The sequence below is a fragment of the Varroa jacobsoni genome, unplaced genomic scaffold, assembly GCF_002532875.2.
Source record: "Varroa jacobsoni isolate VJ856 unplaced genomic scaffold, vjacob_1.0 scaffold_1143, whole genome shotgun sequence".
Lineage (NCBI taxonomy): Eukaryota > Metazoa > Arthropoda > Arachnida > Mesostigmata > Varroidae > Varroa > Varroa jacobsoni.
The window spans coordinates 17,037-41,017 of NW_019214045.1; the positions used below are offsets into that span (position 1 = coordinate 17,037).

At 43.4% G+C, this 23,981-nt stretch overlaps 1 protein-coding gene and 2 long non-coding RNA genes across 3 annotated transcripts in view; 1 reads left to right on the top strand and 2 right to left on the bottom strand.

Moving 5' to 3' along the window:
- LOC147752593 (uncharacterized) overlaps window positions 1-23,981 on the bottom strand; it is a 47,842-nt gene that overhangs the window by 297 nt on the left and 23,564 nt on the right. The gene's annotated exons all lie outside the window — the stretch shown is intronic.
- Window positions 19-23,061, bottom strand: LOC147752594 (uncharacterized). The gene is made up of 2 exons (XR_015313640.1): window positions 22,741-23,061; window positions 19-701 (listed from the first exon to the last, which is right to left on the bottom strand). It is a non-coding gene; the product is annotated as an uncharacterized LOC147752594 (long non-coding RNA).
- LOC111267064 (potassium channel subfamily K member 18) overlaps window positions 10,006-23,981 on the top strand; it is a 54,452-nt gene continuing 40,476 nt past the window's right edge. The window contains exon 1 of the mRNA XM_022845034.2: window positions 10,006-12,154. Within this exon, the coding sequence (XP_022700769.1) occupies window positions 11,668-12,154 (487 nt within the window). The 5' untranslated portion in view covers window positions 10,006-11,667. The remainder of the gene's footprint in view (window positions 12,155-23,981) is intronic.

Below are 23,981 nucleotides of genomic sequence, written 5' to 3' on the forward strand. Positions count from 1 at the left end.
TCAGACAACAGATTGATATAGCTTCTACAACAATTTTATTACCCATTTAATTTTGCATCAAATTTGCCTAAAATTAAAATTAATTTGGCAGAATGACGTGGGTCAAAGATTGCATGTATCTTGCTGCGATATCTTGCTCCGGCTGCTTCAAGTATAAAACACCGCGTACTCTGGCAAAAAAACTCTCTGTTTTAATACTGGATTTCCTATGCATCATAACACGTAGCAGCTCTGTCTGCCTTTCTAGAGCTAAGCGAATTCGGCCTATAAAGCCGTTCTCCTGAATACTGACTTAAATCAAGTTGCATACAGCAGGTGCTATGGGTCCTGCTGCAGAAAACTCATACGAGCTGTAGCCAGCGTCAGAGGCGCGAAACATTTATAACCGATCATTAGTTAGCATGAACCTCGATCTCGAGGTCTAAATAAATGACCAGATGTCAAGTAACCGCTATAGGTTTCGCCTTCATCTGTAGATGATGCCACCGTGCTAATGACCCAGTCCTCGACGTCATGACATTTGAGTCATGACTATAGCCCAGCTTCTTGACGGTGCAATCTCTTCGCATCAACCCCGTGATCAACAGCGGCCATCTTTATCACCAGCGTCTATAGTGTTGGGCAATCACTGCCAGTGCTACAGGCGGTCCTATTCAAGACCCATTTCAACCATAGAAACGGCGCACTCGTATGCCGGAGACCTGGAACATGAAGGCCACAATCTTATAGAAGATACGTAAATCGCTTCAGTTTTCTACGCGCAGATTTGTCATTAAAGCTTATTACTTACAATATTATTATTACTATTTTGTTGTTTATTCAACACTGTGTACCTACACATTAGGCCCCAGTTACCGGAAGAAGTTTTTATAGGTCGGCAAACGGATCACCAAAAACTTAAATGTCAAAACAACCCAAGCGGATTTCAACACATCGTTTTGAAGAAACTGAAACTGTTGGCGCGGTGTTGGACACCCGGACAGCAGGCAGCTGATTATGAAAAATATTCGAGAAATCTGTTCGTTTCATACAACTGTCAGCGACAAGAAAATCAAATAACTAATTCTCTGATGTTCTATTAGCTCAGAAGCACACCGAAGTATTTTCTATACATTATGAGTGGATGCGCGGATAACTTCATAGATATATTCGAGTGCTTTATGCTTTCAGTTAAATGAAAAGTAGATCAAAAAGAAGGAGGTCCCCTGCAACGTTTCGTTGGAACTACGGTTCTTTAGAATACACTGCCGGCATAACTTGAGTAAGAAGTTCCCGCCTCCTGTACCCTCTACGTAAATAATATGTGGCACAAAATTTATTGTAGTCAACGAAAGTAGCTCATTTGATTCCAAAAATTGGTGAAATTCTAACTACTAACGAACCAGAAGACAGAATGCTTTCAGGGCAGGTCCGGCCGCAGGCTGATTGAGCGACACTTTTGTGTTCAGAAGTAAGTCACAGTTAAGATGGCAAGGGTACAGGTGGGTGTAGGACATTGATTTCCATAATTTCCAGAGGAAATTAAATCGGACTTTTATGAGACGTTCTGAATAAATGCCTATATATACAACAGGTTCGCGAGCGGACCAAAAAGGATACGGAATTCATGAACAAACTGAGCGAACGTGTATATCCATGGTAGCAGGTCCTACAACATGAAGCCTCTGTAGGACACCTAGTTCATGCTCATTCTTTACTTAAATTCACAATAAAAATATGTACTTATTACGCTATCGAAAAACTACCTAAACGCAACAGAAACGCTCGGAGCAATTCTGCGTTATGTGCTTTAAAAAATGAAGTTTATTAGTAATAGTAAATTTTTAATTTAACAAATTAATAATTAAATTTGTAGCCAAACGTTGTAAACAACTGTCAGTAACGTAGTAGATTACATACTAGCACACAGCTCTTTGTTCTTCTACTTCTTGCGGCTTTGTTGAAATCGGTCCGCGGTTCGCAGTTTAGCGTAATAATGCAAAACGTCTGTAAGCGGCGATCATATCCGATATTCCCAATGCGTACTTGGTAACACTGATACGACATCCCATCGATAAATTTCTGATTATGCGCACGTACGAAAACGTAATCGACTATTTCCTAATCATAAGGTCAATAATGTGGTCCTGCAGAAGCCATTTACTATTAGAAAAGCAGGACTTACAGATACGTGTATATATATAACACATCATTTCAATTGTAGCTTCGCATGGATGTAATTGATCGACGCTCGCCTCATATACAGCTCAGGTAGATCCGGTGCTTCATATCCAAGATTTTTAAGGAAATCTTAGCTACATTATTAGCTAAAACTAGAGAAGCAGTTAAACTGCAGGAATTGCTTAACATCTTTTAACTTCCCTGATTGTACTGAAAGGCTCGAAGTTGTGCGCTTAACCCTTGAAATTACTGCGGCTTAGTAGCACCTGTAGATAAAGAGCCTATGGACAGTAGAACAGGAGTACGTTTCACTCGGAAACGTAAACGTATCAATCTATGTTAGCTGCGATATTTCTGCATTGAGTTTCGTTCGCCAGCTCGTTAGCGCAAAAGCCAATGGTATTGATGGTGATCTGGGATGGGTCGCTTTCTGGCAACCTTCAAGGTCCTAATGACAATGCCTTATGCAGATAAATATTGTTTTCTTTTTTGCGATTTTTCTTTATCACTCTTCAACAATCGGCGCGACTGTATCCATCGCTAGCGGTAGTTCATCATTTGCTATTCACTTTTAAATCAATTTCTACTCATAAAATCGACGTTTCAGCTACTTCTGATCGTCGCCGAAACTTCAATATGTTTGTATGGTCGCCCTCAAACGTGTAAACATGTAAAAACGCAAATAGAAACATTCACGAAGACCACCAGTTCAGGCTTTATTTTTACGAAATTTTCCCTCTTGCCAACGATGGCGTTTCCTTTGCCTATATAAATAACCATTTTCCAATGACTTGAATAAAGATTTTTGATCTTTGGCAGATTCTCGGCCCGGATCATCTTATAGCTTCTGGTTATAGAATCTACTAGCCACTACAAAGGTAACATTGCACACTTGGTCCTATAGCGACGCGACCTTTATACGAGTTCCTTCGGAGTTGTTGGCACATCGTAACACCTTTACTTTAATAAAAATTACCTTTGCCTTTCAGCGTAGGCCTTAAACGACCTGATGTCTTAATCCGTAGTCGTCATCACTACTGTGTAAATAAATACTTCCTCATGAAAGAGATACACAGAAATGTTTTTAGCTCTGAGTCCAGTTTCCAACACGATACGTATGCAAAACTGGCTTATGATACCAGTTTCGTTACCGCCTCAGCCGGCATCGGAGTCACTTAGTTCCGATTACTCTGTTTTCCACTAAATGGCCCTTTCAAGCGGCGTTAACATCAGTGTGGACGTAGACCTTTTCAGGGATAGTAACTATCGTCCTTATGGTCTTCCGTCAACTGCGAGTATGAAATCGCGTGTCTTTCCTTTATTCTCTGTTTTGTAATTGCAGAGTCCAAATTACCGCACTTGCAATATAGTTCGCAAGGACCTTCGTCGCAGCTTGCCACGTGTTCATTATAACGGATGTTTAAAGGTCTATCATGGAGCTTCCAAGAGATTATATTTTTTCATAAGGTGCGTTCATGATTAATGGTCGTGACAAGGATCTGTGTATGTAGTGCGATGGATACTGTGCCGTGATTAATTTATACAATGTATCTATTGCTAGCATTGAAATGTTTATAAATGCGTTTTCTTGTTCAGTAAAATGACAACTTTGAATTTCAAGAGGCCTGCGGCATAGGACTGACTGAAGGCGCGTTTTAGGTTATAGGCTATACAAGCACATCCAGCTTCATTATACTAATATAGACATTACAAACTATCGTAGAATACAGTACAACTGAACGATGTTACAACGATATACCGCGTGACCGGACTAACTTGCGATAGTAAGCACTGATAGATATTACCTGTAATCGCAAGTCAACCCTTGCTTACGCGAAAAAATGGACCAACCCTCTTCAACAATACATCATCCTTGGCCGCTGTTGTGGTATACAGAAGCTGATTATGCAGTTAAGCAGCTGAAAAGCGCTCAACAATATTGAAGACAGGAACGATGTCCGAACCATACGGATTTCTGGTGGGCCCAGCAACTACATATACATCGTACTTGATGAGAGATAGGCCTATGCCGATGCCGACACTTACGGCCATTGCAATGTACATAAGTTTACCGCGCTTACCCCGTGCTGGTGAATGCGGCTGCACAAGTAGCAGTAGTGCTGAGGCCTTCTGCCATAGCTGTGGCAGCGGAAGTCCACTGCTTTGCTTGCGTTAGCGTTTGCGGTGATCCGCGGCGACGGGGTCCTCTCGACACCCTTTAGACCGTCACAGTAATGACCTCTCATTCGCACAATGGAAACGTTCACCGCAGGCGCACACTAACTCGAGCGCGCACACATATCTAGCACAATGTGTACATAATGACATCGTACATTGAAACCGAATGAGGGGTCGCTGGCGGAGGCACATGGGGTTGTGGAATACAGCTCCGGCGATTGTTGTGCTGTAAAGCACGGAGGGCGGCGGCGGCGGCGGCGGCGTCGACGACCGTCAATGAATGGACAGCAGAAATAGCTCGCACAGAATCAGACAGGTGGAGAATTGAAGCTTACTGCCACCACAGCCACGATCTATATATTATATTAGGGCGACAACGCCGCCGCCAATAGACAGTGACGTGGCAGTTGTAGTAGCTTCTGCAGTGGCCGACAATAGCAGTCGCCGCAGCCACAGAATGAGACCATACCAGGCCGGAGGCAAAGCTGCATCAGCAGAGGAGAGACCATGGAAACTAATCATGGCTTTTCACACCAAGTTAAATACAAATGTTTGTGTTTATATATATATATATACATATGTATATATATATAAAATTACATAATTGGGCGCCTTACAAATTATATAATAACAGTATTCATTAGATGCGTATTTTTGTACGTTTTGTGCAGCTATAAAATTGGTTTCGTCGATTGAAGTCGTTTGTCTTTCATCCTATTCTAGATGCAGCTTCTTCAAAATAAGCATTTAATTTAAAATGCTACATAGTAACTGCTTTTTTTAAAGTTGTGTGATCGCATGTGTTTTTTTTTTTATAAGCGATATTACTCCTTGTATTTTCCTGGTCCAAATACATAATAAAATCACTACCTAAAGTCTTATATTTTTCGTGTTCGTTCGATTACCTTCACCGAATCACTTCAACCTTTTCCACGAGCTCAGCAGAACTTAGTATCCCTAGGACACTTTCTTAACGTGATTTCTTCTATTACTTGAAGTGCTGTACAAACGAGTTCTACTATACAACGGACGCGAACGGCCCTTTAAGCCAAGTGCGATTAGGCGTGCGCGTGGATCACTTTTTTTTAGCATAGTATGCTTTATCATTTAGCACAATTTTATTTTGAAAAAAATACATATCTTGTATGTTTTTACCAATTATTTGCATAGACTGGCTTTTCTAGTAATTAAGATTAACCGAACATGTGTTTCTCGCTAGCAACTAATCAGATTCCGCCAGTGACCTAAACAGCTGACGCAAGCTGAGTCGTGCAGGACGAGCATGCTGCAGCACGCCGCAACAGGAAGTGGGCTCAGCGGAAGTCATCAGTGGCCGAACTGGTTGAGCAGGCAGAGAGCGGCAAAACCAAACTGATAGAAGGCCACCCAATGAAAGGAGTCTCGCGAGGAGTAAACCGCGGAAACATTCGAGTCATTTGAAGACGTTAAGTAAGTTTTGTCGTTCGTCGACCATTTTTCGCCATTAGTGGAGAGAAAGCTCTCTTCGTGAGCACGGGTACGCAGTACCTTCTAAACCCCACCACTATCATACTTCATAAACTAGCAATCATTTCTCCATGTCAAAATGACGCCGAACGAAGGACGCAAAGAGGCGGCCGGTAACCGCTTTTCGTCGGGCCATATGCAGCTTTAGGCTAGTGTCAAAGCTGCATCCCATTTTATTGAGATAGGACTCTTATGGCCTAAAATATAGAAGAGTGGTTGCTTTCCCTCTTTCGGCTTTATCGTTCTCTCCTCCTGCAGCTCTCGTTCAAATTTTACCATCCTTCGCTTAGGGGTACCGTCTCGCATAACCCCTTTTACTTTATGAGGACTCAGTTTGTTCACGCGGCGCATTCTCAAAAAGTCATTTAAATAGTCAGCCTTTTTGTTGCGGCTCACGATGCGCCTTGAAAAGAAGAAGTAACATTTATGAAGGCTGTACGGCGTCAGGACGCCATAGAACGCAAGGAAGCGAGGAGTCTTGATGAGCGCGCACGATTCTGCGGGGTGCACAGCGCTGCGTAAACTTTCTCAGTGAAATTTTGTATCCTCCCATTGACCCCGCTCCTCAGCAACACTCCGAGTTCCATCTTTCCTGCGGGAGACCTGCTTGTCTGTAAAGCATTCCGGCCGTTTGGCTTTCAGTATAACCTCCTTCCCCATATCCTTAAAGCCCATTGGCCTGCTAGTAGGTATAGTATACCGAGTAATGAACGCGTCACGCAAAAACTGCGCTACAGAGCTCAGTTATCTATCTACCCTCGCCATAGCGTTCAGTTCACCCCCTATTCCGACATACTTGTCGTACCCCACACTGTGTAGAACGTGTTAAATACTCATAAGGGTTAAAACGATCCGGCAATGAGCTTTCCTTAGATAATTTGCAGGTAAAGCATTGTAGGTCCACTGGCACTATTTCGTATTTAGATCTAAATTCATTTTTCTCTAACCATGGTTCTTCCGCATAGCTTTCACTTTCTAAAGTAGCGTAGCGTAAAAAGCCATTATGGTCTACTAAAGACTGCTTCGAATAACAAATATCATACAGCTTAGAGTGTTTGGATTTAAATATCACCCATTTTTTTTTTAATTCTTCTCAGGCTGCATGAAACGTTCAACTCGCCAGACTGCACCTATGATTTTCAGGGGCATTAAGGGAAGAACTCGTACCTATCAGTTGACCATGCATGCTTTTGTACATGTTCCTGTGTCATTTTCTCCTTTTTCGTTGTTTGCCAACGAGGTGAGAATTATTCTCAAAAGCGCGGCGTTGACACTTTTACTAAAATTGGTGCTGAGAGGTACATCCTAACTAGCGATAACAAAAATTAATTTATAACTAAAAAGCCATAGCTTTCTCGCGCTTTATCGTTAGAGCCGTGTGTGATATATCCCTATGGATACTGTATCCTTGCGGTAGTAGCTATATTTCAGTAAGATCGTATGCCGAAAGCACCAATTCAGTTTCACGTATGAGCCGGGTCGAAGCACGCAAATATGAGAAAATTAAGTAAATCAACTCTTTTTTTCCGGAAAAGATATTATCTACATTTGGAATCAGTTTTTAAAATCTTCCATGCACAAAATCAGTCATTGAAGCTTTTCAGTCTTCGCAAAAACATCTGGACATCATTGTCTGACTCTATTCTGCTACTCTTGCGTTTTCTTTTACCAACTTCGTGAAACATTGTTATAATTTGTTTGTTATCTTCTCAGGAACTACCACTTCAATACAACCGTGAACCACTCTGTTGGTTTGTTCGTCACTTATACTCATTTGCCTCCTCTTCATAAGGCAGGTTTAATAGTGCGGCTGCTTGCCCAACTGATCCATACAACGGCAACTACTGGCGTATCTTAGCAATCGCTAAGCCTTGTTTAAAGCTTGAAGAAGACTGGGCCACCAGCTTAAAGGCAGGGCGCACTCCAGAAAAGAAGCCCTTTATCCCAGCTGCAATAGCCTAGAGGGGGCAGTTTTCCGTCGGTTAGACCTACTCTTCTTCTTCTTCGAGTCCTGTAGAGCGTCCTGGACTTGTAAGGGCACGAGGCCTGCTAAGTTCGTGGGGCTAAGCACCGCCAGGGAGTGGTGAAGACAAATAGAGAGCAACAAAAGTGAACGGATCCTGCAAGCAACTACTGCTGTAGTTACTACTCACTGCGAGACAGAAAGAGCAACGGCAAACAGGATTCCTCAGTGAAACTCTCAACTTCCCCCACTTGATTAACCCCGTTTGTCAGCTGTTTATTTTGTCCTTCATGATATGTTTCGATCGTCCGTTCCGACCGGGTATCGGAACGAAGCAAGCATTGCCATTCGGCTGCTTTTCGTTACTTCAAACAGTAAGCAAAGGACTTGCCGCTGTACCACGGTATGCCACATGAAAAGGACAACCGTTTACAAACTTCTTCTTAGATTATGGCGGCGAACATTGTACGTGATCATAAAGATATGATTTAGCTAGTTAGACATATCATTGTCGTTGATATCAATCAAGCCCAGTTGCTCTGTCGAATTGCCATATTGCTTATTACGGTAGTTTAGCATGTATCAAATTCAGCATAAAAAGTCCCGTACGAATCGAACTAAAGCAAATGCTTAGACTTCTACGTTTGGCATTCCCTTAGTTAAGCGTTGCTTCATATGGCTGATTTCTTCCATGGCGTGTATACAATCGGTTTCGAACCCTGGATACCACTGAGAACAGATTATCTTTTGTGAGTAGTAGGTATATGGCCTTTCTGGTAGTGGAAGTTAATGTGTATATCCTCTATATACATTCAACTGTACATACATCGGCTGCAGTCACAACAATGTTTTGATGCACGTCGGTGTCGTTTTAGCAGCTCATCCTGAGCTGAGACCAGCATTAGATAAGTTGGCAAACAATTATTTCTTTAATAGAAACTTAAATAAGCATTTAAAAACCATTTGGGGCCCACGGCAGAAACGCCCAGGTCAGCGGCACGTCATTGGAGGATGGGTAAACATTTGTAAATGCCCCACGGCGCCCTCATGGACCGGCCATTGAAGCAACGAACGAACATCCTCGTTACCCACTTCTCTGTCCCTCCTCCCGGCAAGCTAGATCTCAACAGTGTCCCTTACCGTCCCGACGCTTTCCGATTCACCCCTGTCGACCCCTATCCTTTTTTGTAAGCCCCACACAGTTTCTTTTTCTAGCCTTTTCGCGTCTTCTTTCCTTTCGCCCATTTCTGGCCCCCTCCGTTGCCCCGGATTGGGGTCAGACCAGACGAACGTGGTCGTCGCCTGCTACTGTCTTCTGCTATGGTATAGTCTAGTAGATGTTGACAGCGACTGCTGCCAGGACTTGACAGTCCGTTCGTTGGTCTTAGTCTTAGCCCTTGCTTCGGTTCTTCGGTTGGCCTATGTGGCTGCTCCTTCCTTGTGTAATCTTCCGCGCCCATCCGGTCAACATCCGGGACAGCGCAACACCCACAACAGAGCACCCATAGCATGATCAACGAGCCGGGCCAACGCACTTTGGCTTCGTCTGACACCGTGCTCCGCCTGCTTGTTAGTCTCACGAAAACAGCTTGCAATGGCGCTCGCCAGGGCGCGACACGGTCGACTCTTGTTGGCCGGCTGCTGAACGAATCCCCTTTACGGCGGCCGCCGTAGCTGCCGTTGCCTAAGTTGCCGTTACCAGCTTCAAGACCGCCAATACTACTAATACTGCGACCACTATCATTACCATGGCCATCGCCATCGTCACGATGAGTGCTCTAGTCTTCCTTCGTTCGAAGCTGAAGCAGAGGCTAACGCTTAAAGCTGTTGAGGTCCGAGGACGAAGTAGAGCGCATCGTACAGGCCGACGGCATGGCCACTAGTAGGCGCCTGGTGCTGCTATCGGCCGGCCTATAGGAAGGACCCTGCAGCGAGTGGTTGGGTTCTTCGGTTGAGCTGTTTGCCTGCCTGCCTGCTTGTTCGCTCGTCCGCTGGCCTGTTGGTTAGCTGTTCCTATGGGGTGGCCAGTATAGCCGGCTGCTGGTTCCTGTGTCCCCTCTCTCAGGGCCGTTGCGGCAAGCTGCGCTCTTCCCCTCGCCCGTCAGGCACTTTCCCAGTGATGGTGGCGAGACGAAGGCTCGGACAGCCGAGGCCGGAGAAGGAGGCTACCGAGGCCGTGTGGAGCTATAGTAGCTGTAGAAGAGGAGGAACGGGTCAAAAGCTTCAAACGAAGAGGATACATCCAACCACTGTTGTAAATGTACGATGATGGTTACTCTTCGATAATGCCGCGCCACTTCTGTTACTAGTACCACTACAATAGTCACTAAGTAGCTCAATATTATGCTAGCAGGTCATGCAGTGCGTAACGTCAAAGCGTAACATAAGTGTATAGAAGACGGCGACGGGAGTGTGCGCAAATTACAGAATTGTGCCTAATGACCCTTTGCTTAGTCAACCCGTTGCCTGAATGGCAGACGGCAATAGTACTGAAGAAATTCGGTTCTTAGAAGCGAATTATATTTGATTCGACATAGCATTGTTTAGGAAATTGGAGTCTGTTTTTTTAACCAGCACTCGGATATCGAGTTTAGCTTGTTTTACTTTTTTCAACGCAGGTCCTTTTAAAACTTGAAGACATGTGGATTTAGACGCCAGGGTCTGCGCAGAGGCTTGACGGTTACCTTTGTGTGTGAGTGTGTCAGTGCTGATGTTCGTGCAATAGTAATCTTGTGGAGCCGCAATGGTGTCTAAGGATACGTTCATCAAATAAATATTTAAAGGCATAGCCTCAATGCAGCCTTGCTATCGGGTTTCGTGACGCATGCCAAGTTAGTTGTTCAGGAAAACAACGAGTGCAGTTTCAAACAAACAACTCTCCTTCGAACTTGATCGAGTGTTCCCGTACGTCACGAGCAGGAAGCGCAACGCATTCGGAGAAAGAGACGTGGTCCTCTCAACCCCTCTTCCCCTCTACGAGACGCCGGTGACAAGCCTAGGCCGCAAGTAGTACGAGCTTATTAGCCAAATAGATAGCTATCCGCGGCTCTGTTCAGGGAACCTAACTAGCACACGCATGCATATATATCAATAAAGGCAAACAGAGGAGATACAAGACCGTGCACTGCCGAAGCAATCAGTCGATTTAATCGACATTGCTCTTCATTCCTTGGGGCAGGTCTCTCAAGACCTCGAGCGTCGAACCTCAAAACTTTTCGTAATTCGCCAAGCCTGGAAAAAATTGATTTATATCTGCTCAGCACGCATTGAGTGTTGACCATGAGTTGTATACATGTACAGAGATGGCGTTTCGTAGAACAGAAGTGAATGTAGATGACGCAAGATAACCAACATTTTACAAAGGAAGCGCGCGTTTTTGTCGGCTGTCATGATTAACATGGTGGCAACCGAAGGCGCTGCTGGAAATACGCAACAGGCCAACAAAGGTAAACAGCAATAGTAGCATTCGTAAAAGTAGTCCGCATCAACAACAGTTGGCTAGGGCCTGGCTGTACGGCTGCATCACCTTGTTGGTACGTTTGGCCTTCTCAAGAATATCCGCCTCTCGCAGTTTCGGTCTCTTCATAGCCACATTCAACGGCTGTGCATAATCAACTACAGAAAAGATTTCAGAAGGTTGAACCAACCGCACTCGCTATCTGCGATAGACGCACGACGACGGCTATATTTTTCGATTGAAGGGTTTGCCCTTCTATTCCGTTACCCTCTTCTTCTTTTTCTGCCCGTCCTCTTCTTCCCCCAGCGACTTAGCAACGAATAAAAGACGGTACTGCCTCTTCTACCATCTCCTTGCCGCAGTGACGGGAGCAACCCGGAGAAGCCGCCGTTTTCAAGACGCGATGGCTAAGCAGCGCCGGTCGCGCAGTTCTTCTAGGCAAAGGCATTCGTCCAACAGCGGTGGGGGAACCAACGGGGGAACTCACAATCATTGCGACAGCCACAAACGTGGACGAGGAGCGCAATGCTGTCGCCGATTCACCGCGTTTCTGTTCTCGCACGTCGGCCTGTGCGCGCTAGTTGTCGGTTACGCTGTATTGGGTGCGTTTGCATTCCGCGCGCTAGAGGCACCCCACGAAGTTCAACGTGCCGATGAGGTACAACGGTTAAGGGATGCCACCGTTGACAGACTATGGGAGATAACCGACCGGTATAATGTACTCTACCGAGAAAACTGGACCGTCGAAGTGGGGCGTGAAATGGCCGAGTTTCAGCGAGGACTGATCGAAGCTGTCAAAGACGGTTATGACGGAAGACCTAGTGGGCAGGGCCAACGTTGGACTCTCTCCGGCGCATTTCTCTACTCGCTCACGGTTATTACCACCATAGGTCAGTATAATCATAACACATGTAAACACTTCAAAAGGCAAAAAAAACAAAGTTAATTATCGCTACAGCTATGTAGATTACTACATAGTAACTCAGTCGGCATTTGAATAACGCTTCTAAAAAGGTCGTCGATACTCTATTATAGCAGAAATTAGGATTCTGAAACCGAAAGAGAAAAGAAAACGAGAAGAAAACGTAGACTCGAGCGGCATACATAGAATAGCCTTTTATCAATTGTGTAGCGCATATTTCATTTGTCCAATCGATTTGCAAAAAAATATCTAGTTGTTCAGACATTGCTACAATTTGTGTGTCAATACTAGACATGGACGATGATGATACACTTCTGTGACCGTTCGTTCGTCAAAAATAGCGCGTTCCCTTGCCGATATGACGTGTATCGTCAGTACGATCAACGCCATTACCATTTTCCGACTCGCATATGCCGGAAGATGGGCACTTTATATCTCTCATATCCCCCATTTGATTTCGTCCTTTATATCTCTTAGTACCTCGTCTTTTATTGCCATATCTCCTTCTACATCACAATTATTGTCGGTGAAATAATTCTCACCTCAGGTCGGTCGGACCGCTAGCTTCTCAGAGAGCAATATTCAGCTTTTTCATGATTAATCTCGCTTTCTTTAAATTTTACAAAAGACTCCGCGCATTGTAACTGGTGGGCCGATAGGGATGCATGTGAGAAGAAAAGAATGCCGGGCCAAAATGGTGGTGCCGCCGACTCTGAAGCTCCGCTGCTGGCACTGCTCGCGCCGCCAGCATAGCCACGGCCGCTAATATACCCTGACACCCTCAGGAATTCAGGCGTGTAGATTGAATCGTTGAAGGCCTATCTTTGGCCCAAAGCCGGCCTCGCCGCGAAGTGGACGGCGGAGGATACAACGAGCGTATTCGGATATTTAGTGGACCCTGTCGTTGTTCTCACCCGTTCATCCTCTCTGCCATTTTCTATCTCTCAGTCGAGTTTGATATAAACGAGGACAACGACTATACGAGTACCGTTGCTGCAGCTGCCGTCGCCCGCTGGTTTGGCTGAGAAATCGAACACAACGCGGCCTTCTAACGAATTTACTCGAAAGAGGAGCTACGATTATAGCAACAGCAGCGACACTGCGGCGACACAATAACATCGCAGAAAAGATGTCTTTAACGCGTATTCGTCCGCCATTACCGACACTGCTGATATATGTTGACGCAGTTGCTAATATCGTCTCGCACAGGCAACCGCCGACGAATCACAAATTATGTGTACTACATTTTTATCTCTTGTTGGCCAGCTGAGAGTGTGCGTCGCATAGGTTTTTGTCTCTCTCGCTATTTGTACGTTTACGACTGACTGAATATATGAAAACTAGTTGCAGGAAAAGGACAGTAACAATCAGATCATTAGAAGTCCTGGTTGTCAAATAAAACTTCCGAGGACATTAGATAGACCTCTTTTTGCTATAGGACTCGATACTCTTCTACGAAATCAAACCCTCCCAATCGGGTTTATACATATGATGCAATCTGAGGCTATCGTACATGTAGATAACATGAAGAGAAAATCTACTGCTACACAGCTGGAATAAGTCGCTTCCTCGAGAGAACTAATGATAACCATTTGTTAAATTTCATTACTTCCAACTATTCGACTGGGTAGTCCATTCTAAAATGATCACGAAGTTACTGAACCTTAATAATGGCCTTAGGCGTCGAATAGCAGTTGAAAGTTACTGTCCCGCTTAGCATGCAAACGCTATGATTTCGACCCATTTTGCTCACTCAAAAAATGTTTTATTGAACCATACTACTGGATGTCGAATTCGCTTGCGGAAGGTACCCTTGTCAGATATTCTACATGTGATTAAGTAGTAAGACTATGATCGTGTAACAACAAATCCTATTTTAACGATGTTCCCCACGAAACGAAGCATGTGTGCCAATCGGAAGGCAGCAATTACGATTTATGCCTACCAATGACTTATTTGGGTCTGTTGAATCTCGACCCGATCCCTTGTACCGTAACGTTGGTAATACCGATTCTTACCGCAGCTTGAAAAAATAACATCGTCATCGTTTCCTAAGCGTGGCATTGTCCTGACGCAGGCAACAGTGTAAGTTGATCGAGAACGATATTGTCTCTCCTGAGCTCGTTGGAGCAACAACGCTCATTAAGGATTCGAGTTAAGTCACGTCAATCGTGATTATATAATTGAAAATAAGAGAAAAACATTCTTAGTAAATTATATCGGGGCAGTTGAATCAGTGTTCGTATTGATTTCAACTATCGATCACACTAGTGAGAAACGCTAACTAATAATCAATATGGGGGGAAAACCGTGTTCGTCCAACACTAGCACACTAAAAGCAAACGTATGCTTAAGTTATCATTAAATTAATGTAATTAGTAATAACATTAAACGTGATCTTAGCAGGCGGGAGTTAGACAATGCATTTTTGAAAAAAACGCAGTACTTTACCTGACCGCCTGCTCTTATATAACGCAGCCCTCTAGTAGGTCTATGCGCGCAAACGCAAACTGTGCCGTTCTTATGGCCACACGTTACCTAAGGAAAGTGGGCCTGAAAACACGGAATGCGACCAGATGACTTTATTTAAATCCGCAATGTCTACGCAAAAATTTGCCTCTACACTGTTTGCTTTCGGCAGTTTAGGACTGAGCTTAAGGACAGAGGTCGAATTTTATGAAAGACACTCATTGTAAAATATGATAATAGCTAGACGAGCTGACGAATAATTTTTACACTTTGTCAGAGTAAGGATCAACCCATTGTATTGTCCACAGAGCGTTTAACAAACGTTTTTTCGATTACCGCTTATAAAGGATTAACGAATTGGATCGTTTATCATCATTATTGTTTTTGTTGTTATTTCCCCAATTCTCCTAGAATAGAGCAATTTTCGAAATGGAAATGCTTCAAATAAGGTGTTTGCTAGAGCTGGTATGTCGTCGTTACGTCACGCTTCGATGATCTATCGCCGCCGTCGCAGGCGGTGATATGCTTCTATGTAGCATGGGGATTGATTGGGCGGATAAAACTTTTTTAGGCCAGCTACCATCATATAGAGCATGAGTAATCTACTATCTATTTGCAGCACTTCTGATACGCTACATATGCGCGTGCATGACATCTCGCTGTCGCCCGGATAAATTGCCTAGTTCTCAGATCTACCCATAAATCTGTAGCTTTGCGATTACTCGACGACTGACTGGGTCACTCGTTTATTCACACCGTATATCAATGGGTCGCTCCTGGCACTCGGTTACGAGTTACGACAAACTCTTTTTACGGTTTAGGGAGGTAACCAGGCAGCCATACACCTCGCAAGTGTCAACGAGCGTCGCCATGAACTAATACCCCAGAGCAGTGGATCGCCTCGAGCGTACAAGAGATATATTACCATACGTTTATTTATTATAAAGACAGAGATGTATTCCATTATTATTACGATGATTATTATTATAGGCTTTGTGACGTGTCCAAATTACCCCTTTTGTTCCCTAGGCTTTTTTTTGTACTTGGCTGCTCTTCATGCGGTGAAAAACACTAGGAATAAACACTGAGGCTTAATCGTGGTTTATACAGAATTTCGAGTCTATTGCTTCGACTATATTATCCTGAGTGTCTCTAGTCTATTCAGGAAAACATGCAGTGAACGACTATACTTTCTATCATCATCACGAAGTGGGTGACACATCGAAGGGTTGGGATTGAGGATGACAATTGTAATTCCCTCGGCAGCAATAGATATAAATTAATCACTCAATAAAATTTAATCGATGCAGGCCAAGCAAACGGTTACATGAGTGACCTGTGTGAGAGAGACGCATGCTTTTTGTAAATTATAATTTTATAAAATATATATAGTACTTCAAACAATTACGGCACATAAAGCCAGACAACTATCACTTCAACTGAGTTCACTTCAACAACAGCGGTCATTGAGTACTTAACGGTGTAGGAATTTTCAAGGTAACAATTGTAGATGAATGAAAACCTAAGTTAACAATGCGAGTCTAAATAGAGACTAGTTAAATTATACTTATTCCTGATGGAACAGATCTATTCTGTGCAGGTGTGCTTACAAACCATTCATCTTTGCAGCATTTCGAGGCCTAATTTACTCAAGAGAATAACGACTGCATTATAAACATTGAACATAAACCTAAGAACACCTGTTTGTAGCAACTGTTATTAGGGTGTTCTCTTATGATCCGTAAAGGTGCTTTGAGAAGCGTTCATAAACCGGTTACTCAAGTTCTGTTCTGACTCTGGTTCTTTCTAACAGTCGGAGCACAATACCGAGCAACAGGAACAAAGTATCATGGATTATAAGTATACTGGATTAATGAATATTTACATCTGAAAATGTTCTAAAGAATTGCACGAGAAAACTTTATCCTGTCACATAATATTACCTCAAACGCCCAGAGGAACCAAGTTCCTGAAGTGTTTCTAAAATGGGAATACATTAAAGTACAAGTTAATTATGTTTCTGAAAAAAAAAAAAAACTATTTTGCATCTCTTCCAGCAGTTTATAAGTCTCGACCAAAAACAAAGCTGTACTTTTACAACAATCATAAATTTTATACAAAGGTAGCTTTTAAAGCCTAAATAAAGCTGGGGTTAGTGGGGAGAATGACTACTGCAACTGTAGAGCGTAGCGCGACTTAGCTGCATAGTTCTTTGCCTCGTGTCCTGCCGGTTACTGAGGTCGTTGGAGAAGAGGCCAAGCAACCATCTGCAGCACGCTCCAATATCTACTAACTTCCTAGCGAATTTGGGCGGACACGCGCTGTGAAGCCCGCTGTTAAATCGACAACGCGCGTTTTTCATCACCGACACGTGCTTCAGCAGCTTTATTCGCTAATGGAAGTCTTCATGTACATACGTTGAGGCGTGTTTTTGAAATAAGCATCCGTTTTAACCGTATGAGAATCTTATCTCACGGTTGTACGGTAAACCTATTCGTCAATAATACATGATAGCATACGAATACGGTACCTTTCAAACATTTGTTGAATCAATCTTATCGAAGTTTTACTTCCGAGTGTTTTAAAACTGGCAACGGGCGTTTCACCTAGAAGTGCTATTTCCAGAAAGAGATGTTTCCATATAACTGTCAAGCCAAGCGGTCCATGGGATTATTGCAACAAAAAATAGCATATCTCGTATAGGGTCATGTGCTGGATAACATCCTGACTATATGGTTTTTCCCGGACTGAGGAACATGTGTTGATATTAACATTCAGCTAAAACTACGCTCAGTCAGTCTTGCTGCACAAATGCCCATAGAGCGCTGCATCAACGGTGCTGAGATCAGTTGTATTAGAACGGATTCTGTCGCTTTACAGAGGCTAGGTCCGCTAGCTTGCACTTCGTTGTGTTATGAAGCCGGTGAAGCCGTCAATCCAACATAACTTGCATATAGGTGTAATGTACGCCACAACTACTGGTAGAAACGCTTGGATTGTGGTTAGGTGTAGGTACGAGCATTACAAAAGGAATCGTAGCCGTAATTTTTGGACCAAACTTCTGACGGTTATTATCTCTCATTTGAAATACACTGGTTCGATGAACATTTGTCGACCATCTATTTAAAGTTCATACTTAATATTCAGATTCGGCATCTTTTTTTTTTATTGCAAGCCATATAATGCGCGAGGAAAGAGCGGTTCACGCTAAACCGCGTGAACTTTGACCGTTATGCCTCTATACGGTAAATAATGATGATTACAAAGAAAAACAGTTTCTATATGCTTTTGGAATATTTCAAATCATCAGCTTAATGACTGACCTCCTATTTTTCGACCCTCAAAGTATTTTCACTCTACAAACATAAACACGATGATTTCAGTAAACTTTTTAGAGCGTACGTCCTTATTTGTATTTATTTCTTTACTTGCTACCGATTCTGCTATTTCTTACCATTGCGGGCTGGCGTCAAGTATTTTCAAAATTTTAGGAAAACCCGGCAGCCTGATTTTGGTCATGAAATTGTCGTAATCTAGCCTTCAGACAATGTCCTTAGTTCCTTTTAGAAGCGTTATGAAAAAGGCTCATTCTAAATGCATCCTCGTAGCTAAAGCATTGTTATCTTTGATAATAAATTTGGCGTATGCGTATATGGCAGTGTCTTTGATTGAAGTATCACTATTGTTTATATTATACAAATTAAGTATAATGTTACAATAACAATGATACCTCGTTGCCATTAAGGGTGTTGTTGCTATGCCATGTTAATTATCATAGGGTAAGGACAACACCTTCGAATCTAACCTTTAGCACCTAGTTGTCTATCGACCGCATTCTCACCCATCGATTATCAGATGATGAGACGAAAGGACTCTGGGGTAATGATGTTCTCACTGTCGCGGTAATTTACGCGTTTTGTCAAAGTGTTGCAAGGTGTTTTTCCACCGTGTGTTCGAGAGACAAAGCGTTCGACCGTGATATTACTCGATAGATTGTCTCGCCCTTTTGTTTTCTCGGTGTATCACCGGTCAAAACTCACAGCTTCAAGGGCTCGCGGTTCCGACGGAAAAGCGATATTGATTTCCTTCGGAGAATGGTGAGCGGCAAAGGTCACCGGGCAGCCCAGTATTGGGCATTAAGTGCGCCACTGCCGATGGCCTTCTACCGCTGCTACTATATATTATTTCTTTTTCTTCTTCTTTTTTTCCTTACCTCTTCTTCTTTATCTGGTGTCCACCTAACCCCTGTTTCACTCTACCTGTCATCCTAGGCTTAACCCTCATTGTCTCTTGCCCCGTTTTATCAAGGTTGTGGCAAATTCCCCGCCCCTTATACCTCTATTTATCCAGCATCGCCTTCTATTGGCCGCTGTCCGCTGTTTAAGTTCGCTCATCGTGCGCTGGCGGTTACTGTTCAACCAGCATGCCCTCAATTGAGGTCATGATTCGGTAATCTGCTTTCCCTAGAATTCTACCCTCGAATCAACTCCCTCTTCTGCCTTTTTGTGCTTCCACTGTTGACCACTGGCGACCGACCGACTGACTCCTGTTCCCGTCAATCCCTTGTTATTTTGCCCCACATTCCCTGCCCATAGAGCCCTACGCCTTTTTAGTTATTCTACATCAAATGGGCTAAATTGTTTGTGTAGTTTATGTAAGTGAGCCAGAGCCCATAATACCGTAGCCATCAACAGAGCGGGGCGCAAATGACGGCAACTGCAGCGATTGCAACGCTGCCGTGCGACGCAGAGGAACAGGAAGAAAAACAGGAAAAATTGAAAGACAGACAAGGCCGTCCTTCTGCAGCTGGCTTCGCCAGTGCTGATGATCATGGCATCAGCAGCGACGGAAAATTAAACAGCGGCAGCGGATGAACGAACGAATGGCCAGACATCGCCCTTTATTTGTTCATATTTTAGCCGAGGAAAGAGACATCTGCAATCTGACGTTCCCGCTTCTGCTGATACTAATCCCGCTGAAGGTGCTTCCTGCAAGGGGCATTTGGCAGAACGAGGTAAATGGCCCGCAGTTCGCTAAGCAGCACTGAACGTATAGCCCATCAGGTGGTAAAAGTAATGTTTAATCGCTACACCGCTGCGGGGGCTGTACATACGATATGTGCTGCCGTTGATGGCCGTTTCGCTACTTCGCTTAGCCTTCCAAAGGTGTCGTCAAGTGCTTGTGTGGGTTTAAAGTATTTAGCGCTTAAGGCGTCAGGCCGGCTCAACTGGGGGCCGAACTCGACTGTTATGAACGCAACTAACAACGCGAGTGCAAATTTCTACTACGCAAATGGGTGAACACACAGCTCTATACGGTGCGTTACGTTTGGCTCAGGGCGCCTGTTAATAAGTTCACCACTAACACCGCGACAGTCACCGTCGTCGCCGTGCAAACGAACTAACGAAAGGTACAACGATGGGAAAGCGAGCAGACGTAGGAGGACCGACAGGCCGGTCGAGATAAGCAGCGCAATCCATGAACAAAACGACCGACCGTCTATACAGCTATGCAGGAGAAATGATGGGAATCTGCCAGCTATTGTCTGTCGGCTGCGCTGTCAAAGGGAAATACCTTCCGATGAGCATGCTTGTGGAGTCCTTTCACTCTCGCTCTGGCAGTGCTCTGAAGGCCGGTTCACGCCCATGCGGGCCTTTTCTTTACAGTACGCTTCGTCGCGTCAAGCCGCCGCCTATGCTGGGATATAGGGGACAAGCCCATGCTCCAGGGATCGACCCAGTTTTCAACCAGCCACTTTGACTTGAGCCATTTTGCACTGTCTAGTGCTGCTGTTGCCACTTCTAAAAGTGTTACTCAAGGACGCGTACTCATGCCACTGATCAATCAACCTGCCTTCGAATGTTTACGTCCTTAAAACTGCAGCGGTGGCAGTAGCAGCTCAATGGTCCGTTGTTTGGAAGTAGCTCGATGAAGATTGAATCACTAGCAAATATCTTACCATAGCCTCGATCCCTTTGAATGGTGTGCCGCACGAGTAAAGCCCGAATTATACTGTGCCAACCAGATGATGAATTTGTTGCGGTCTCTTCTTAGCTGTTGGCGCTACTGCTTGAGTTGTAAAAGAGGTCTTAAGAGTGGTGCTTAAATGTCAAATATTCGAGCTATTGAAGTTCATCTTTATGTCTGAATGTATTCTTACTTAAATGTGCCTTCACTTGGCTTTTTACACAAGACATAAAAAAATTCTTGCCAGAAGTGCTATGCGGTTATGATTCGAGATATTAAGCACAATATTGCAAGGGAAGGTTTGTGCAAGCAATCTGAGTAAATGGTGGGTACGTTGTCCTTAGTCCAAGAGTAGCAGTAGTAGTAGTAGTTCATAATTGGCTTTGGTTAGTTTTATCTGTCCTCTGCCGCTTGCTTCCTTTTCGGCTGCGTATTTTTAACGCTTAATGGATAAGTTCTATTGTTTCATATGGTCTTAAGATGGTCATGAAGAACGGTTAGTATGAATTGCGTTATAGCTTTGCTTCCTTCTGAACAAGACCCTTTTCTGATTGCCTTTCTGGCTGTAGAGGAATAATTAAAGAGCTCCTGGTGAAGCACGTTACCGAACTGAAAGCCCGATTGTGTAAACATGTAGAAGAGTTAATGTAAAAGTCAGACGGTTCAATTTCTATACCGCTAAACTAACGGGACGACTGGCAATTTTTTTTTCAGCTAAGTTAGTTCCTCCCGATTGAAGGGCTTTGCATGTTACCTCACTCACAATCAAGGTACCACTGATGTTCGCCTGGCTATTTTTTCGTCTTCTCTGTTCCAATATTACCATTAGAATAAGCAGCAGTCTGCTGTACCTTGTTATGATGCACCTAGTAGTACACCAGGAGCCACGGCCACCTTAAGTCCTCAGAAACCGGACGCGAGGTCCAGTGAATTTCTATTGTGGGATTGCGTGCCGACCTCGAGCGATGGTATGGCGAGCGGCCATTTGCCACTTAATTGGTAGGTGGAAAGGCAATCCAGGCAGAGAGTTTTCAGTTTAACCTTCTATTCGCAATACTAGAGATAGTAGTAAACAGGTTAAAAGAGTTAAACTAATATTGCCTAACCCGCTTGCTGGTGACGAAACGCAGCAGTCCAACTATACGACGCTGTACTGACAGGATTCGTTGACGCACTAGTCCCCTAAGACATATTCAAGAATTTAACTTACTTGGAAAATTTTTACGAACACTGCCAATTTGACCTCAATCGTGATAACTTTCGTTCTGACATTTGAATCAGTATGCAGGTGCCTCATTTTACCGATCAACATTGGCGAACGGTGAATATACTTAGTTGAACCTATTGCAAATATATGTAAAGCAAATAATCCTGGATGTAACTTAATTAAACTACGTCCTGTACATAATTATTGCCTCGTATATAGTTCAAAATTTTTAGATGCTCTGTCTTTGGGACTGCTACTAAAATTAGATATGTCAGCACGTTTTTATGTGTGCTAGAATGTCATTGTTGATGGTCATATTTATCTTATAGCTTTGAGATCTAAACCGTTCATTACTAAAAATATTACTTCCTTAATCTGCAAGTAACTGCTTAACAGCAGTCGCGCGTCACGGGACATCGGTGTGCTTAAATTCATTAGAGTACCATACAAATACGCTATATTTAAAAATACACACGGGGTTGAATTTTGGGCTGACAGTAGGTCAAAAGTCCCAAACATTGCCGACTGGTCTTTTTCCTCTTTAAAACGGTCGTTCATTCCTATATCAAAAAGCTAGGTGTATCAAAATGGCTTTTTGAGCTATTTTGATGGATTCCCGAGCCCTTTGAATGTAAACTTCATTAAGCATTTTTCCGTTCGTTTTTTAGATTATTAAAAACCTCATAAAGTACTTACATTGTCGATTTCGTATCAAAAATGAAGCTTTTTGGTTGTGATAGAAATTGGCGCAGCACCGAAAGACTGATCTCAAACACGATTCACTTGGCCATAATAAGCCGCAAAAAAGCGGCTTCCAATAGATAGGAGGGGTAGCGGATCATATCCGTTACGACAAACAGAGCAATAAATTTTTCCTTAATTTAAACAGATCACCCTATATATAGATATACCTTTGGACTAAAGGAAGCTTGAGTTGGTATTCAGTTCTGTTTCACCGCCTGAGAATCATTTCTCCCTACGTGCCATAACAAAATCCCCGGTTCCTTCCCGGGCATACGCACGAACAACATTAAATACAACTTATGGTGGCTGGATGACCGATCACAGCATCTGAGTGGCAGGTGAACTAAAGATAAATCTCTCCAGAACCGACTTCTGCTCTGGCAGAAAAAAAATGGGAGCTTTGCTCGGGGTAGGGGTCTAACGTTGATTCGGACTGTAGAATTTAGAAGCTACGTTCGGAGCAGTAAAAGAGTGCGGTGCATCTTTTGTATCATCGTTTTTTCTATTGTACTGGTAATAAATCTAACCGGTATTAGTGCAAGGTGTTGTTGCTTAGTATTGGCCAAACTAGATCAGAATGATCAGAGGATCGTTCTTGTTGAAAGTGGAAGTTCCGAGCTTATTCATGACACATTGATACATCGAATAGTCCCGCAATGATAACAATGTATTTCAAATGCTTATCGCTGATACTCTATATGAATTGTTTAATTCTTCAATTACCACTTGTCTTCAATACGACCGTTCTAGAAGTTACCGCTTTGACCACCACAGGCGTGTTTCTTTTTGTAAGTATTGCATAAATGGGTTTGCATAAAATGCATTTTAGTATGGCTTCAAATATTATTGTGTTGTTTTTTTTAGCTCGTCTCGACGTACTTGAAGAAGAATTCTATTCGTACATTTGTCGGAAATCTCATGTAACGTACAAGTTTAGTAACGTAATCTGACGAACCAAACGACATAGCTTGCTGAAACATCGTTTCTATTTGTGAAGATACGTAGATATGCTCCACCTGGAACGTAGGTTAAGCTTCTACTTTTTCTATGAAGCTTTCGTTTTCTATCATTAAGATCTGCTCGTATAACAGATTTGCGCAAGATATATATATATATGCATGACAAACCGTTTCCCTAATACGAAATGGACAAACAGGTATGTCTTCAATTCTACTAATATGTATATAACAAAATAACCTCAATGTACGGAACTCGCCCGACCAAGCTTCGCGTATGACGCGTAGTAGGACGTTTCACAATATCGTGCTGTATGTTCTGATCTATTTGAGCACTGTTTCATGCTTGTCGGGCGCTGACCGCGATCGATTCAGACCTAGCCGCTATAATAATTTTCAGAGCCAAGAGATTTCGCCTGATACGAAGCGCTTAATGGTGCGATACACCATTG